Consider the following 19,997-nt stretch of genomic DNA (forward strand, 5'->3'; position numbering starts at 1 on the left):
TCCAAATCTGTATCATATTTCCAGTTCGCTTATAATTCGTTCTTCCTCTACTCACATACTGTCTGCTTAATGAACGTACTTTGGTAATTTCAGTCACGGCTGTAAACCGTGCCAGATCTCTACAGATTTGCATTGTGTTCAATGCTTTCACTTTCGGCCGGAAAAATACAGCCCCAATACCAGCTTTGCCCTCCGGATACTGCTTAAGCCGATGGGTAGCTTCCTGCGGGGCTCCATTTTTAACCCTTGGAACTTTGTATCCGGGAGGGCTAGGCGGTAGAACGAGCGGGTTTTCATCCCCGCGTTCGTCGTCCATGTTGGACGCGTAAGCCACACACGCAAAATGCCAATCAACAAATAATATTGTAGAAAAAAACCAAGAAAAAAAAAACTACTTATCTTCTGCAGCCGCTCTCCACCGCAATCAGCGCACGGGCGATGCCAATCGCTCCAGCCACACAGCAGCACTAATACAGCCAAGCAGCCGAGCGCCGGGTACTGGATTTCTCCAAGTAGCGACACAACACACGGGCTATTGTTGACTTTTTCTTCCTTGTTCTTGCTGTCGCGACGACGGCAACGAGCAGCAGTGCACACGCAATACAATGCACGGTGACCTTGGAGGCGAATAACTGGTCGGCACTATCGAGATCGAAATAAAATTGCAACCGAACATGACGAGAGCACAACTCGGAATGGTCAGGTCACTCTTGAACTGCGTTGCTGTAGCGTTACTGATTTTGCACTGGTGAGGACAGTAGACGGCGATGAACCATATAAAGCCAGTTGTTGATTTGACCTCCACACTAAGGGCTTCGATGACGGCGGTGCGGATTGGTCATGCTGTTAAAGATTTCCAGCAGCTCATCGGCAGAGTATTCCTCGGACTCACCCAGCTCGCTGGTGTTGTTGTAGGTGGACGTCAGAAGTAGTGTTCGACATCGGAACGAAAACGTTGGGCCGCGTTCCGGTCCGGTCCGGTAAAAAATCGGAACTAGCTCGTTCCGGTCCGATTTGGGTCCGGTCCGATTGGCTTCGTTCCGGTTCCGGTCCGGAGTCCGGTCCGAAGTCCGGGAACAAAAGTTGCCAGTTTTTTCGAGAGCGTTATTTTAGTGAAAAAAATATTATTTATGCATGTTGAAAAATGTTTGACTAAATCAATACAATACAAACTAAGTTTTGCAATTTGTTTTTCTACTTTTTTATTTTTTTTTTTCTCTAATTGAAAAACTTGGAGTGTAGTAACAAAAAAGGCTGGTTCTACAATTGTCCTAGTTCTGGAACATTTATTTAAGCCAATATTTTAGTAAAAGTAGCTGCCGGATTCTTTTCCTGCTTAGTCTGTTTATGCGTGATGTGACGAGGACCCGTCCCGAAGAATATTTGTTTTCGAGTGGAACACTCGATGCAGAAACACACAGGACGTCTCTTACCATTAACGACAGGTTCGGAAATCTTTCAGAATTGTCCTGAATGATGAAAAGAAAATAAACAACACCATAAATGGAACAAAAATTATGCATATTGTAACTCATTTTCCACCAATTTAGCCGATGGCATTCAATTAACAGGGTGGCCAGATTTTCAATTTCAAATTCCCGGTTTTTTTTCCCGGTTAGAAATTGATGTTTTTCCCGGTTTTAAAACGCATAAATATATAAGTTCAACCACGTTTATTTATTGACAAAATAATTTTGTGAGAGAATCTTGTTTTTAATATCATTATTTCATTTCAAAACTTGAAAAAGGGTTAACTTCTTCGGCCAACATGTATTTGCTGTTGATTTTTCGACTTTTCATGGCTAAGATTTTCATTATTTCACTCAGCTAAAATCAGGATATAATTAAGAATCAATTTGTGCTTCATGTTTCAGAATATTCTCACATAAATTTTTCATTTATTTTGAACCGTTTTTTGGAACAGTTTTGTGTCATTTTAGACTTACGTAAATATTTATTGGTTTAATTAAACTGTTTAACTAAAGCAATGTTTGTAACTTTCTGCATTCTCTGGTTGAGATTTTCTGCATTTTGTAGGACTGGTTTCTGCTTTTTCAAACCTTTAATATATATTTTTACAAATTCGGAATTTAATTCAAAGTTGTTTTGGCTGCTGTTAGGCTTCGGAAACGACAAATCTTTGAAATCATTTTCTATCATTTCAAGCCTTGTGAAATTTCATTAATTGTTTTTAAGCTTTGTTACGGATTTTGGCCTTATTCAAAGTGCTTATTTAAAAATAAAATATAAAAATTCATTTTCCACTAATTCTAAGTTGAATTTCAAATATGATTGTGGATTTTGTTTAAATTCATTTGGAATCTTTTCTAGAGTTTCTTCTTCTGATTTCTCGTCAGACTAGAATTTAGCAATTTTTTTAACTAAATTCCCAAGTCTGAGTTCATTTTCTCTTTTAAAACCTAATTTTAAATTGAATTGGCTTTAATTTTTTTTATTGAATTGACTTAAAATTTTTTTTATTATTTTTTTCTTGTTTCCTGATAACTCGTTCATAGTCATTTTTAGTTGATGAGAGGAAACATTCTAGTTAATTTTCAGAGTTTTCAAAATAATTAGAACATATTTTTTTGACCCCGAATCGAGATAGTATCTCGCCTTGCGTGAATCTGCAATGATAGCCGTTTCTGGCAATTTTAAATTTGTTTATGAATAAATATAAATATAAAGAATAAATTTTTGCATTTTCAACCTAATTATTACCCATTTCCTAGTGTTCACACACTTCAATTGTGAAATTGATTTTAAATTGATATTATTAGTTTCTTTCAGGCTTCAATACAATTTTATCACATTCCATGTATTAAAAAATACGTCGACGATTTGTTCACCGCTCTCCCAGCTGACAAGATTGAATATGTGAGGAACGCTCTCAATGGGTTCGACTCACATATTCAATTCACATATGAGGTAGAAAATAACAACCGTTTACCGTATTTAGATATGGTTCTTATTAGAACCAACGAACAAAAAATCGTGACCGAGTGGTATAAGAAACCTGTCGCTTCCGGGAGAATTCTTAATTTTCTCTCGATGCACCCGCTGGCACAGAAATTGAATACGGCAACCGGTTTTATTGGGAGAGTGTTTCGATTATCGACGAACAAATCGCTCACGGAAAATAAGCAGATAGTACGCGAGCACTTGCTTACCAACAACTATCCGAGCTCACTGATAAATCGGTTAATCAACAGATTTATCAACCAAAGCACGAATAACGTCGTTGAGGAAGTAAACTCGGAACCAAAAGTATATCGATCTTCGCACCATGTTGACGGCCTCACACCCGCACTTGCACGCAGCATTAAAAAGAACCATGAAAATATCAGTCTGAGTTTCAAATGCGTCAAAACCAACAGACTACTTTTCACGAAACTCAAAGACTCTTCTTCGCATCTTTCAAAAAGAAACGTTATATACCGTATCCCGTGTGCAGACTGCGATAGCTCATACATTGGTATGACTACACAGCAACTGAAGAACCGTCTTGCCGCGCACCGCTCTCTCATGAAACGCTACGAACAGTATAGAGATTCTAGCACTGAGAGGGAGGGAAGGGAAGATGAGTTTAAAAAGACGGCGTTGATGAAGCATGCGATAGAAGAGAATCACAGTTTCAATATAGCCAACACTAGAATTTTAACTTCGGATGACAGGATTCAAGCATTACAGGTGTTAGAAATGTGTTACATCGCATGTGACAGATCCGCAATAAATTATAGAACGGACACGAACAACTTAAGCATCGCTTACTCCGGCACGCTGCGATCTCTCACATGTTGATGCAGACTGCTACAGTCTCTAGCACTCTCTATCTCTGTCTTGCAACATTATTTCTCCCCGTTTTGACGCAACATTTCCCGACGGCTTTAATCGTGTGTGATGTGTGTTGGAAGATACTGTGTAAGTGTAGCTCATCCGTTTGCGTTTTTTTTTTTTTCAAATTTTGAAAAGTCACAAACCAATTAATATTCTGTATAATTGATATCCATAGTGTAGTGCAGTTAACCTAAAGCAATTTTACACCAATGCACCATATTTTGACGAGAACTTGTTTGTTTTGTTTGTAAGTTGTGTATGTAATAACTTAATTCGTGTGACTAATTTATGTAAATTGTAAACTGTTAATCGTAGTTGCCCTGAGGACGAGGAAATATATCCTTGAAACGTTGGCTTTGACATAATAAAACGTGTTTTAAAGAAACCCGTGACCGAAATTGCCATCATTGAACCCATTAACTATTTATTGGTCAAACACCGCTTAACATAAAACAGCAATGGCGTCGAACGTAAACCTTACCACTTCGTTCTACAACAGTTTACCACCATCACACCGAAAACTGTACAAAAGCTACGCCCAGACGGTTAACAAGCTGAGCGCCCAATGCATAAGGAAAGATTTTCTCCGACGATGTAAAAAGTTTGGCTTACACCCCACACACATACAAAACACCTTCCGCTGCATAAACGGATTATTGGAGGATGCCAGTCCATACAGAGGGAAGCTGGAGAAGGCGATGGACCGTTTCAAACGCACGATCCTGAACGTCGAAATCAGCGATAGTTTTCACAAAATCAAAACGCTAGAGAAAACGAAAGCTACCCTCACGAGCAAAATCACGCAAGTATCCCCCTCTAACACATACACACATTTCTTCGAGCGCCAGGAAACATTCTTTCAAAGAAAATGTCGATCGTTGCAGATTACGACGAGCCGCAAATTTCAACGTCTCTACAAAACAGTTGAAATTGAAAAAGCAAACAAACTCAAAGTGAACGATTCTTGGGTTAAAAACATCACAGATGTTGTTATTCCCCAAGAAACGATGGTTCTTTTGGGCTATGGTCCCAAGTTCGCCTTGCCGTTGGAAAATAATCAAGAAATTCCATATTTCAAGATTATCGCGGACTTGGAATCAATTCTACAGTCCGAAAGAGATGAGAGTTTGCAAATGGTTTGTCGCAATCAGTACATCAACATAATTCAAAATCATATGAACAGGCTAACGAACGGTGGTCATACATCACCACCAGACACTATCAATCGTTTTTTGATCGAAGCATTTCACGTCAGCAAAAAGTTCATCCGAGAAAATCCAGACTTATGTGTTGTAACCGCCGATAAGGGTAATAAAACAGTTATAATGAAGAGAGAAGATTATGAGTCAAAAATGAGAGCCCTTATTGACGACATCGACACATACGAAAGGATCGACGCGGATTGGACAAGCAAAATTCAAACGAAAAATAACACGCTGGTGAAATCACTATTCGACCAAAAAATGATTGATCAACCCACCAAGAATCGGCTAACTACATACAACGCGACTTGCCCTAAAATTTATGGACTACCTAAGATTCATAAAGACGGCATTCCACTGAGGGTCATACTGTCATGCATAAACTGCCCAACATATGATCTCTCAAAATACCTTGCTAGCATTCTGCATCATTCGATAGACCACGAGAAATATAACGTACGCAACTCATATGAGTTCTGTACGTTTATTAACAACGTCACACTTCCCCCCAACTATGTATTGGTATCGTTTGATGTGGTGAGCCTGTTCACTTGCATACCGAGAGACTTGGTGGTACAAGCGGTGAGAAATAATTGGAACTTGATCGAGAAAAATACGACGATCAAAGATCAAAATGTTTTTATCAAGCTCATTGAGTTTAACATCTCGTCCAGTTATTTCACCTTCCGTGGGGCCTATTACCGGCAAAAGGAGGGGACAGCCATGGGGAATCCTTTGTCACCTGCTTTAGCTGATCTTGTAATGACTACATTACTTGATGATGTGCTTGCGAAGATCGATGTACACATTCCATGTATTAAAAAATACGTCGACGATTTGTTCACCGCTCTCCCAGCTGACAAGATTGAATATGTGAGGAACGCTCTCAATGGGTTCGACTCACATATTCAATTCACATATGAGGTAGAAAATAACAACCGTTTACCGTATTTAGATATGGTTCTTATTAGAACCAACGAACAAAAAATCGTGACCGAGTGGTATAAGAAACCTGTCGCTTCCGGGAGAATTCTTAATTTTCTCTCGATGCACCCGCTGGCACAGAAATTGAATACGGCAACCGGTTTTATTGGGAGAGTGTTTCGATTATCGACGAACAAATCGCTCACGGAAAATAAGCAGATAGTACGCGAGCACTTGCTTACCAACAACTATCCGAGCTCACTGATAAATCGGTTAATCAACAGATTTATCAACCAAAGCACGAATAACGTTGTTGAGGAAGTAAACTCGGAACCAAAAGTATATCGATCTTTGCACCATGTTGACGGCCTCACACCCGCACTTGCACGCAGCATTAAAAAGAACCATGAAAATATCAGTCTGAGTTTCAAATGCGTCAAAACCAACAGACTACTTTTCACGAAACTCAAAGACTCTTCTTCGCATCTTTCAAAAAGAAACGTTATATACCGTATCCCGTGTGCAGACTGCGATAGCTCATACATTGGTATGACTACACAGCAACTGAAGAACCGTCTTGCCGCGCACCGCTCTCTCATGAAACGCTACGAACAGTATAGAGATTCTAGCACTGAGAGGGAGGGAAGGGAAGATGAGTTTAAAAAGACGGCGTTGATGAAGCATGCGATAGAAGAGAATCACAGTTTCAATATAGCCAACACTAGAATTTTAACTTCGGATGACAGGATTCAAGCATTACAGGTGTTAGAAATGTGTTACATCGCATGTGACAGATCCGCAATAAATTATAGAACGGACACGAACAACTTAAGCATCGCTTACTCCGGCACGCTGCGATCTCTCACATGTTGATGCAGACTGCTACAGTCTCTAGCACTCTCTATCTCTGTCTTGCAACATTATTTCTCCCCGTTTTGACGCAACATTTCCCGACGGCTTTAATCGTGTGTGATGTGTGTTGGAAGATACTGTGTAAGTGTAGCTCATCCGTTTGCGTTTTTTTTTTTTTTCAAATTTTGAAAAGTCACAAACCAATTAATATTCTGTATAATTGATATCCATAGTGTAGTGCAGTTAACCTAAAGCAATTTTACACCAATGCACCATATTTTGACGAGAACTTGTTTGTTTTGTTTGTAAGTTGTGTATGTAATAACTTAATTCGTGTGACTAATTTATGTAAATTGTAAACTGTTAATCGTAGTTGCCCTGAGGACGAGGAAATATATCCTTGAAACGTTGGCTTTGACATAATAAAACGTGTTTTAAAGAAACCCGTGACCGAAATTGCCATCATTGAACCCATCACGTGGTATTGTTCCAGGTTTTTTTAGGCGAATAATTTCCGCAATGGCCCTTATAGTTTTGCCTTTTTTATTTGAAAAATATGTCTTTCTGATTTTAGAGGAGTATGCAAGCAATTTGAGAAAAAACAAAGACAGGCTCTGCATTTTAAGCCTCTAGAATACTATTCAATAAACTTTGAATTGAATTTTAAATTATTTTCGTTGCCTCTGGTTTTTGAAACGCAAATTCTTTAAAATCAATTTCTGAAATTTCTGGCCTCAAGACATTTTCTCAAGCGGATTTAAGCTTAACCCATTACCGATGTAGAAAAATCAGTTTTCACCTCAAACAATTAACTTTAAACTCTTATTACTAATCAACTATATGCATAATTTACATAAACTGTATTGCATATTAAGCATCAATCTATTCTCTAACGATGCTGAATAGTTTCCTCGTGTAAATTTTCAAGTATAAATGTTGAACTCAAATCAAAGTTCGAATGTCAGGTAATGCCATATGTCATCATACGCCGGGAATGGGTTAGGTTACGATTTTTTTATTTTTGCTTATTTTCTGATTGTCTATTTCTGCCATAATTATGTCAATCACCGACACCCGGGGAGGCGACTTCAACTAGAATCTTAACTAACGATCCGTTGATTAACGGACCGGTGCCAACGGCTTCACTTTCCCATGCGATAGAAGAACCCAGAGATTTTTCGCCTCAGAAAATCTCCGGAGGATTGAATCTAGATCAGTTTTGGTTGACTGTGAGTGAATAACGTCATCACACAAGAATCGACACCTATGGCGTTGGGATTTGAACCCAGATCCAGCGTGGTTGGTGGAGGCATTACTTGTTTCAGGTTTAAAATATTTTTTTATCATAGTTTAGTTTTTGCCTATTTCAAGTTAACATATAAAATTTTATTGGAAAATTTAATAAAAGCAGCGAAGAAAATCAAAAAGGATGAAAAACTTGCTGCGTTCTATGACCTAAATTAATAATTTTTTTTCACTGAAAATGTCCGGGGTCCGGAAAGCATTACCCGGTCCGTTCCGAAGTCCGGATGGCTTCGTTCCGGTCCGGTCCGGAAAAAAATCGGACTTTAAAGGTTCCGGTCCGATCGGACTTCGGACCGGACCGGACTTTTACCGGACCCTACCCGGTCCAATGTCGAACACTAGTCAGAAGCCAGGGGGAAAGAGGCGACCGTCGACCGGCTAACCCGCCGGATGATGAGTGTGGAAGATCAGCTTGCGCATGTGTACTTGATTGTTCTGCTTGCTGGAAAAGACGGAGAGGAGATTAATCTTCCGCCCTGAAGACCGGTGCACCGCGGTGGTTTGTATTTATTCCTACCAGTCCCTTTTCGGACACTGCCGATCAGAGCTCTGGTGATCACCATCACAGTTGGCACATTTGAACTGTACCGCACCGGCACCTTCCACGGGGTAAACCGACGTAGAGTGGTCCTTAGCACAGATGTTGCAACGCGGTTGTGGCACCTCTGACACTGCGTAACGTCCACTTTCGTGTGGAGCATAATCTTCGTGTCGATGCCGAACAGTTTGTATTCAGCTGCGACGCCCAGCGATGCAAAGTCGCTAATGAGCTTGTTGAGTGGGTCATTCTTCACAACTAGCGGGGGTAGCATCACCTTCACCGCATTGTGACTGGCAACATCCGAAACTTCAGTCGGCCCGCTGAAATCTCCAACGTCGCTAACATTTGTTACCGTGTCGCAGTCAGCCACACTTTTCGAAGTGCACCTGCCTCCACCTTGTTTCTTCTTTTTACTGCCTCCCTCAGCAGCGTGGTTCTGCTTCACAGGGCTAGTGCCTGCTTTCTTCTTCGATATCACACAGCGATGCAAGCGACTATCTCGACGAATTGTCGCACGAAACAAAATTCAACTTTAACGAACCGAGCGTTTAACAAATCGAACCGTACTACTCAACAGTTTGAGAACGAATATGTTGATGAGCAGTTTCGACTGAAACAGGCTCTTATATATCCCAAATAGTACATTCCGAGTCACTAGTTCTATAATTCTGCCGACAGTGCTTGGGAAAGTCTATTTGAAATTGGACTTATTTTTCATTCTTACCGTTTTTAGATTTTCATTTTACATACATCCCTATGTAGCCGAACTTCCTGAGAAACGTATTTCTACGGAAAAATCCGAACCATTTTTTCAGAACTCAATTTTATTGGATAGTCAGGTAATGAAATCCGGACCAAACATGCTTTCTTCGAAGTTTGACAAAAACAAAATCAGAAAAGTCAAAATTAAAACCTGTTTCTAGACATTCCAGGGTTTTTATGTTCTTGCTTGAATGTATACTTTCCTAGAAATTTTTATTGGTAAATTCGATTGGAGCTTGTAAATAAAACTCTGAGTTGATAGAATATTCAGTATGTTTTCCGAACAGTTTGAAAATTTGGACAAAATCCGGATTAGGTGGAAAAATCCGAATTTCGCTTAGAAGTAGAACTCAAAAGTTTCTCCTTCTCGACAAATCTACCCATTTAAAATTTAAGATTAATTGGACTACAAAAAAAAAAATTTACCGAAAATCACCAGATAGTTCTCGATGTTTAATGCATTTTTGAGAAATTTGGCATCAAAAATTTTTTTTCGATATTGGCAATATTGTGTAGGTACTATTACCTGTACATTTTTTCATTGATCAAAAAAGTGAAACTTTGGCCGCTTTGAGACACGTGTTCCCAAGGTCCGATTGAGTTGAAATTTCGTTAGTAGACTTTTTCAGAGAAGACGGAATTTTTGAGCACTACTCCAAAGTGAAATTCGAAAAGTCGATTTTCATTGCCACCCTAGTATATATACTATACCTAGCCGTGGCTACGATCGAATAAAAACGATGCTATTTCAACCTTGAGGCCATTAAGCTCCACACGTTCTGAAGGGTACTCGCTAGTTTATCCAGTAGTTAGAAATTATCATATTAAACATGCGTTTGCGAGTAGAGTTTACTTTAATACTTCCATTGCAGACGGCTTCCCTAACCATTTCGTAAAACCTCTTCTTAGAAGGAACGCTTTTAATTTAAATCCAATTATCCTGGATCAAAAGGTTCCTTCTCTAAACACCTCATACCAATGGATACAATGAATCAAACCCACACCATTAATTTTGTGCTTATGCTTCTTACTTCGAGAACCAACCCCCGTCTATTGTCGAGTCTTGGTTTCGACCAAAAAAAAAGTTTATAAAACTTTATCGATCGATTCGTGTTTATGAGCTGTTAAACACCAAGCGCTAACAGAAGAGGATTTTCAATTCAAATTATAATCCGCAAATTTTTCCACAATAGGATTGTGGTCTTAATTTCCGTCATACTTAGGAAAACTCGTTCAATTAAAATTTTTACAACGCAAGGCGTTGATATAGAGTTTTGAAATCACAGATTCCAGTCTTTATGAAATACACTGGGGTCTTTTTTACGCGATTAGTTGTACCACGTTGAAAAAAACCGCGTAATTTAAAAAAAAATGCGTGAGAAAACTCCATTCAATAATAAGATCCGATTAAAAATAATGGCACGTGAGTAAATATAAACTTAAAAAATGATATAAAAATGGTAACGAAACACACAAAATGAGTTTATAGTGCTTCTGAAATGAAAATTATTTGAAGAACATGACAATAACTTTTTTATAATAATTTTGCCACATGTTTAAACTTTCGTTCCTTAATCGGAAGCTAATCGCAACGACCCTGACTCGTATCGTTATACAATTATTATGGTATTTTTGTTCATTCTTCCCGAATCAACGGAAATTGCCAATTTTGTGATGATAACAGCAAATATATTAAAAATATGCATTATTTAGATTAATAAAACAGAATATCTTATTGTCATAAACCATACGATTGATTTTTTCTTTATTGGATTTACTTAACCTAACCTAATTAATTACCGCGTAAAAGCAATCTTCCAAATCGCGTAAAAATAATCCGCGTTATTTAAAAAAACCGCGTAAAAAGAATCCGCGTTATTGTAAAAAATCGCGTATAAAAAACCGCATAAAAATAACCCGCGTAAAAAAGACCCCAGTGTAACTGTGTTCCTTCCCTGCCAGCTGGTCTCCAGATACGATGCTGGTCTAACCAGACATTCGTCGTAGGTTCGAGTCTCGACTCGGGAGTAACTGCTAGTTTCAGTACACTAAACGCGGCCAGTCCGGTACACTAAAAAGGTGGCCGCGAAGTCTATGTAGAATAAATATAAGATCAAGTTCCGAATCGGAATATATCACCAAGGCTCTACTTTGCTACGTTTCTTCAGAGTTAAAGATCTATTTGATAGTAAATCATATTTTTATTGAAGTAAATTTTCAAAACCAACAATCGTGAACATTTTTACAACGCTAATACCAATCGATTTTCTATTGGTATACTACATTACCATATATTCTATCGATAAGAGCACCCTACCTGTTGAGATACACACACACTGTTCCTATACAGTGATGGAAGCGCTTGGTGACTACTGTGGAAACGTATAACACATTAATCAGATGTTTATGACACGTTTACTAATACATCGCTCTTCTCTATTAATGATAATTTATCAACTCCCGATTAGCGGAGTAACCGGGTTCCAATAACGATACAGCATCGATTTTCACAAAGCTTTTAATTACAGCGAACCGATTACGATATCAGCGCTTCGTCGCTATACTATACGGAGCAGAAATATGATGCTAACACCATTGATCCTAATTAGCAGTTATTAAAAGTGGCCTGTATCAATATGCCTTTTGATACATTTTTTTCCTCTTTTCATTTTTCAGATCGGACCGTGCCATGCGTAACCCTATCGAGGAAGGAAAAGTCAGATCTTTCAACAGGAATAAGGGTCACGGTTTTATTACGCCCGCGTCAGGAGGTGACGACATTTTCGTGCACATTTCAGAGTAAGTTGTCTGTTTCACCGTCACTGCCTCCTGCCTCACGTCATACTGTCAGAAAAATATAATTCATTATATCTAGTCCATCCGTCCCACGGGACGATGGCACACAGCGCCCATGTCAGTCTTAATGACTGCTTTACATCGTTTTTGTTTCCTTTTGCTGTCAAATTTTAGCGTCGAAGGCGAATATGTGCCACTACCAGGAGATGAGGTCAGCTACCGAATCTGCTTCATTCCACCTAAGTTCGAAAAAGTTCAAGCAATTCACGTTCAAATCACTCATCTGACACCGGAGAAGCACTCAAAATGGGAGGAGTTGTCCTGCAAGTCTCCCGACGGATCCCGGCTGCACTAGGATATGGCTTGGATGGTCACGCATTCTGCTGGGATCGTCGTATGTAGGGGTTAGCAGTTCCGGCCAAGCTAGTGTTCTTTTTTTTCTTATGCATACTGTTCTATATATATTATATTCTAGTGAGGAAATATGCTACAAGTAGTTGTGTGCTCGGTACATACGGCTACTTTTGTATTTAAAGTTATGTTTCCCGTTCCATGCTTTGTAAATGTTATTTTTTCACTTGTACTGCTCAAGGATCTTTTTTGAAATGTGAACCGAAAGGAGAATGTATGTGTAGGATGTCCAATTGGTGAACTTCTTAAATACTAAAAAGGTAAACAGTGATTAAAGGATGAAAGCAAGCTAGAGAATAAATTTTGCGGCACAAGCCTTTATTAACCTACTAATTTGATTTTTCTCCTCTCTACTTATTACGATAGAATTCCGCAAAAACTCAACAAAAGAAAAATCAAAGCGAAATACTATCTTGACTAATGGACGAATACAAACATTGCATAAATTGATCTACTGCGGATTTTTAGCAGATAAAGAGCAATGCAGAAGGCATTAACAAATGTTAGCTTCGAAACTACTCTATGGAAAGAGCAAGGCTGTAAAAAAAGGATGGAAAAATTAGAATTAGAGAAAAAGGAATATATAGAAGTACTCCACTTACTAAGCGTTCCATAAAAATTTATAAAGCAAAATTTAGTTTGTAACTCGAGGTATAAAGAGCAGATTTAGGCACACGAAAAGCTGCAATCTTTACCAGTTGTTTGAAAACTTTCATTTGGCAATACGAATATGCTTTTGGAAACAGAAAAGGAAACGTTTATTACTGAAAACTTACCTCCTTTTGTGATTTATCCGTTATTAGAAAAAAGTTGAGCAAGTACTACGTTTTACACAAAATGAATCTTAGAATATGATGACTTTTGAACAAAGCTCTGTTCCACGTGTAAAAACCCGAGGGGGTTGTTTTGTGGAACTAAGGAAACAGTGGATTGAGCTTCTGTTTCACTATAATGCGCAGTTTTCCGCATTTCAAAAGTAGTTTTTTCGCTCAAACCGAGTATGCAATACTCAACCATGAGGATCAGCGAATCTTTTTCAATTGCCTTCCCTCGGTCTATCTATGATAAGCTCAAATTTACTCTATACTAAATTCAACTCCAAATAGTAGGGCCCATTACAACGAAATTTATCAAAATGATTGTTTTCCCAAAAGTAGTATCAAAATAAAACTACAATAAGTGCTGAAAAAGTTTTAGTAACAAATATTACTACACTTGAAAACCTTTGAAAAACTGAATCATTCTTTTTTTGACTATCCATTTCACCTCATATGCTCATTATGCCCCTAATTTCCTTTCTATTTAACCTTTTACACGAAACTGTCGTTTCTCGTCAGTTAAACATTGTTTGTATTGCGGAAAACAAAGTACAATTTAAAATGAGAGATAGGATCGACGTATTTCATAAGAATGAATGAGAAGGTTTGTTTAATATATAAGCAACTTTTCGATATCGTAAAATTAACAACCTGTATAAATCCCAGTTATAGCTGGAAGTTCTGTTCTCAAGTGATTCACCAATTTCCTAATGTAACGTAATTTCACAGAACTTTTGTTTATTTAATCAAAATATTATCATTTTGAGCACTGTTTTCCATGAAACTAGTCACATACCGTACATTTATGGGCATTTCAATTAGGGCACAGTGCATAATGTTCAACTCTGCTAATGATTCGCCTCCAGATTGAAAACTATTTTGGTCCCTTATATGTCACCCTTAAATAAAAAATCGTCGGGCTTCACGAAGCACTTCCTAATCATATGTTAGAAAATCGATTTTTTCTAGCAAAAAAACTATAATTGAATTCAGGTGTGCCTCATACCATTTTGGATAAGCTTAAACATGTCACCCCGCAAGTGTTTCGATTTTTTAATCGTGTTGTAATCAAATGTAACTCGTGTCAGGATGGATTTTGTCTTGAATGAGAGAGTAACGATGAATGCAGGCTGACCGCAGTATCAGTATTAGAGTTAAATCCACTGGTAACAATAGAAGGGAATCAAGCCGTCAACCATCGTCCAACGCAGTATTTAATACATCATAGTTGTTTATGTAAGATATAAGGTAAATGAAAATTAATACCTCTTCGTTAGACGTAATCCAAACGATTTCTTACCCACAAAGTGCGAAAATATTCACCAGCAAAACTCCAAACGTAGACCATGATAGAAATAAAACGCATATCTTCATTTCCCCTTATCAAACCAACATCAAATATCACGCCCCTCCACCTCATGTGAAATCACGAATGTAAGCGCACCATCGGCGGTGGATTATGCGTTGTCGGTGTCAAATCCCAAACATATTTTACGATATACATCTTCAGCAAAAACAAAGTGTAAGAAATCCACATCTTTAGCATTTAAGGAAACATAACAAAGAAAATGAGCACCAATCCACTAAGGCTTCCTGGTAATGGCGATAAAATCACGTGATGTAACCAAAAATTTATTAGGCTCGTGTCTCGCTGTTGCCCGGTCGCTTTAGCCCTAACTAGTGACTTGTATAACAGATAACCTAAGAACACATACAACTTCGATTCCGGAAAATAACTACTGCATAAGACGTTAACAACGAGATGAAAATGCGAACTAAGCAATCCGAGATAGAATCTCGGAAACGATTGAAAATAGGCACAAACTTTGCGCAACACGCGGAACCGAAAATGATTATCCCGTTATGAATAAGATTATTACATTTTTACTTTCCCAGTGGAAACCTTTCGTCCTTTGGACTTTTTGTCGATTGCCAAAACCTCTTGTGCGGCCTTGTTTTTTACAACATATGAGGATCAAATATTTGCGTCCGCAAAAAGCGATTATATATAGATAGATTATCCCCGTTGCCTCGTAAGAGTTGATTCTTTCGTTCTGTTACGGTCAATGCAAAAGTTCCGTTTAGTTTCGTCTTGGTTCATATTGCAACTGCATGCTAGGAGGCCTGCTCAAACAAAAAACCGATTGTGTTGAAACAATGTCGAATTTCAATACAAATGAAAGCACATATATTTGTATCGTTCGTTAATTACAAACAGTAGGATTTAATGTTAACTGTTTTAAAACAAAAATATCTTGTAAGTGGACTAAGCACGAGCATACGAGGATAACAAATAAATTTTCAACGGAGCTGTAAACAATGTCACCCGTTTTTTTTGTGGTCTCAAGCATCAATCCGAATATCCTCAGTTATCATATTAGAGACTTAGCTTTGATTTCATAGGCCTCTATTACAGAAGACGAGGCAAGCGGCAAGTTACTCGTCTAACCAATTTTGGTATTGCAGATGAGGCAGCTGGATTTCGCATCCACGAGCATGCTTGTCATTCTCCTCAGTATGTGAAAGGAGAGGAGCAAAAATTCACCGCGCACTTCCCTTCCAGTATGTGCCTGCGTGTAGCAAATGTTTTCACCACAATGCTTCTTTCTCCACTCCAAAGTGTCTGAACCTGCTTACAGAGAGACAAACACACTTCCAGTTCACCCCACATCTGATAGAAACAAGAGGGGTGAATCACTCTACAGAGAAAACGCAGAAGTACACAACAGTGTCCGCTGGCGAGTAAACCGGAAGGTGAAAGAAACCTACCGGGCAAAAGTGTAGCCCTCGTGTAGCTACACTACGAAAATGAATTCCACCAGAGTAAATTCGACCGGCACGAGCAACGCAGCCTTTTTTTCTCCCAATCTCTTTTCCTTTTCTGCCATGCTCAAGAAACCAACTGTGAAACGCACCGCAGATAGCTCTGCAGTGTAATTATTGTACGTGATGTCCACACGTGTGAGAAAGTACACCATAGTTCATTGTCTCACACGAGAGAGATTTCAGATTTCACCGCAGTGCGTTCAGGTAGCTCAACAGATGAAAATCGTTTGTCGCTCTCTTCTAGCATGAGCGTATTGATTTGCTCTTTAGTGTGACGGCAGTTGTCTCCGCAGTGCAAGATGTTCTCCTGCACTCTAGAGGTTTACTGGGGAGAAAAGACAAGCATGTCCACGAGTCATATGATATAAAAGAAACATGGAAACACCTGGTTGTCGTTGCCTGGGCAATGTTGCCATCTGACAATAGCTAAGTGAGACTCCGGCGGCAGATGAAATGCTTCACCAACTCGAGCGTCTGTTCACCAAGATGGTGCGGCTCGAAACAGTGTCTGGCCTACATGTTAGGAGTGGCTGTTCAACGTCCTGGTGTCACCATTAGGGATGTAACGGATATCCGCATCCGCAAATGCGGAACATCGGCATGAAAATTGACATCCGCATCAACATCTGCATCCGTAATCACATATCCGCATCCGCATCATACCATGCAGATATTGAAAATGTATATCGCTTCATAAAATATTGCAGAAAAATTTTCCTTGGTGTATTTACTGCTCACCCAAATAACTTTTGCACTGGGAAGGGGCATGGTTTTGTGAAAAAAGCAAAATATAACACAAGGGATGCTACGGATATCCGCTTCCGCGAATGCGGAACATCTGCATGAAAATTGACATCCGCATCAACGACTGCATCCGTAATTACATATCCGCATCCGCATCTGCAGATGTCTGAAAAATCATCCGTAACATCCCTGGTCACCATGGGACTCCAAGCAGAGCTGACACGATGGTCCTCCGGTGAGACAGGGTTTGGAGAAGGCTCAACAAGCCAAAACACCAAACGTTGCAAGTATCGCACAAGTAAATACCGATCAGAGCAATAGGCACAGCCCTAGGCGACGAAATAAGGACTACGATTGGAAACTACGTACATGGAACTGGTGATCGTTATGCTTTCACGGCTGCGACATGCTCATATATTAAGGTAATTAGGGAATTAAGGAATTAAGGTAATCATTCACGCCACTTCGAATTCGTAGTCACTGCAGAACTTCGCTGGTCGAAACAGAAGGTATGGAAAGCAGAGATCGAGAGGCTACCTTTTACCAGAGCCGTGGCACCACCAACGAGCTGGGGACGGGGTGTGGCTTCAGTGCATCATAACAATCCCGGAAATACCCAAATAGGGTGGTATTTGGTCATTTGACAATGTTTTTCAGAAACCGTAAGTCGCCATCTTGGATTTCAAAATGGCATTAGGAGACAACTTTTGGCCTTTGAGCGTCAATCTGGTTAAAGGAACACTCATATTGGGTGGTATTTGGTCATTTTCGGCTGTTTCCCAGACACCGGAAGTCGCCATCTTACAATTCAAAATGTTGTCTGAGGTAGATTTGTGGCTTTGGTGCATCATAACAATCCCGGAAATATCCATATTGGGTGGTATTTGGTCATTTGCCGCTATTTTTCAGAAACCGGAAGTCGCCATCTTGGATATCAAAATGGCATTAGGAGACAATTTTTGGCCTCTGAGCGTCAATCTGGTTGAAGAAACACTCATATTGTGTGGTATTTGGTCATTTTCCAGACACCGGAAGTCGCCATCTTACAATTCAAAATTTTTTCTGAGGTCGATTTGTGGCTTCAGTGCATCATAACAATCCCGGAAATACCCATATTGGGTGGTATTTGGTCATTTGCCGCTATTTTTCAGAAACCGGAAGTCGCCATCTTGGATTTCAAAATGGCATTAGGAGACAATTTTTGGCCTCTGAGCGTCAATCTGGTTGAAGAAACACTCATATTGTGTGGAAAATGACCAAATAGGTCATTTTCGGCTGTTTTCCAGACACCGGAAGTCGCCATCTTACAATTCAAAATGTTGTTTGAGGTCGATTTGTGGCTTCAGTGCATCATAAAAATCCCGGAAATACCCATGTAAGGTGGTATAAGGTCATTTGCCGCTATTTTTCAGAAACGGAAAGTCGCCATCTTGGATTTCGAAATGGTATTTGGAGACATGCCAGAAGAAGGAAGGGTGTCGAAACATTATGGACATGTTTGTTACACTTAAAAACATTAATCTGCTAAATTTGGTTATACTTGCTTGATTGGTTCTCGAGCTGTCCGTGATTTGAGTTTCATTTGTATGGGACCCCTCCCTTATAGAAGAGAGAGGGGTGGCAAACCATTATATTTGTTACCCCTGAAAACAATCACCTGCCAAATTTGGTTCCATTTAGTTGGTTAGTTCTCGAGATAAACAGAAATTTGTGTTTCATTTGTTATGAACCCCTTCCTCACAGAAGAGGGAGGGGAGTCGAACCACTATGGACATACTTGTTACCTCTAAAACCATTCACATAGTAAATTTGGTTGTATTTGGTTGATGGTTCTCGAGCTGTGCGAAATTCGTGTTTCATTTGTATGGAACCCCTCCCTTGTAGAAGAGGGATGGGTGTCAAACCATTATGGATATATTTGCTACCCCTAAAAACATCCACCTAACAAATTTGGTTCTATTTACTTGGTTAGTTCTCGAGATGTGCAGAAATTTGTGTTTCATTTGTATGGGACCCCTCCCTTCCAGAAGAGGGAAGGGTGTCAAATCAACATGGACATATTTGCTACTCCTAAAAACATCCACATGCCAAATTTGGTTCCATTTGCTTGGTTAGTTTTCGAGATGTGCAGAAATTTGTGTTTCCTTTGTATGGGACCCCTCCCTTCCAGAAGAGGGAAGGGTGTCGAATCAACATTTACACATTTGTTACTTCTAAAAACATCCACTTAACAAATTTGGTTCCATTTGCTTGGTTAGTTTTCGAGATGTGCAGAAATTTGTGTTTCATTTGTATGGGACCCCTCCCTTCCAGAAGAGGGAAGGGTGTCAAATCAACATGGACATATTTGTTACTCTTGAAAACATCCACATGCTAAATTTGGTTTCATTTACTTGGTTAGTTTTCGAGATGTGCATGAATTTGTGTTTCATTTGTATGGGACCCCTCTCTTCCAGAAGGAGGAGGGGTCTCAAACTATCTTAATCACCTTTCTCGGCCCCTAAAACCCCTATATACAAAATTTCACGCCGATCGGTTCAGTAGTTTTCGAGCCTATATGGAACAGACAGACAGATAGACAGAGCTGCATTTTTATATGTATAGATGTCTATTTCATGCAACAGTAGATTTTTACTAACATTCCAATACCATACGAAGCTTAAAGCTTCAGGGGAGTCTCAAATCGGTACAAAAAATTAACTCCCCAAAAAAATCTCGGGTTCGGGTTTTAGAGTTTCGGGTTCGGGTTCCACACAAATAAAATTTTCGGGTTCGAGTCGGGTTCGGGTTTGGTCGAAGAAAAAAGTTTCGGGTTCGGGTCGGGTAGGGGTTTGAAAAAAGCCAAACCCGACCATCTCTACTATGTAGCCGAACTTCCTGACAAACGTAGCTCTATTTTCGAGTCTTGAGCAGGGGAAAAAATGTACTGAGCGATGACATTTTTTCAAGACATCCGAGACCGTCTCTCCATGACAGTGT

General features: G+C 39.4%; 2 protein-coding genes across 2 annotated transcripts in view; both read left to right on the forward strand.

Moving 5' to 3' along the window:
- The window catches only part of LOC129721550 (cold shock domain-containing protein CG9705), a 66,789-nt gene extending 51,021 nt beyond the window's left edge, over positions 1 to 15,768 (forward strand). Inside the window, exons 2-3 of the mRNA XM_055674253.1 lie at positions 12,100 to 12,222; positions 12,394 to 15,768. Of these exons, the coding sequence (XP_055530228.1) occupies positions 12,100 to 12,222; positions 12,394 to 12,574 (304 nt within the window). The 3' untranslated portion in view covers positions 12,575 to 15,768. The remainder of the gene's footprint in view (positions 1 to 12,099; positions 12,223 to 12,393) is intronic.
- Positions 4,046 to 6,916, forward strand: LOC129721543 (uncharacterized). Its single transcript, XM_055674243.1, has 2 exons — positions 4,046 to 4,084; positions 4,153 to 6,916. Exon 2 carries the CDS (start codon positions 4,296 to 4,298, stop codon positions 6,834 to 6,836), a length of 2,541 nt encoding a protein of 846 aa, XP_055530218.1. The 5' UTR covers positions 4,046 to 4,084; positions 4,153 to 4,295; the 3' UTR covers positions 6,837 to 6,916.
- Positions 15,769 to 19,997: the final 4,229 nt, after the last annotated feature.

The sequence above is a fragment of the Wyeomyia smithii genome, chromosome 2, assembly GCF_029784165.1.
Source record: "Wyeomyia smithii strain HCP4-BCI-WySm-NY-G18 chromosome 2, ASM2978416v1, whole genome shotgun sequence".
Classification (NCBI taxonomy): Eukaryota; Metazoa; Arthropoda; class Insecta; order Diptera; family Culicidae; genus Wyeomyia; species Wyeomyia smithii.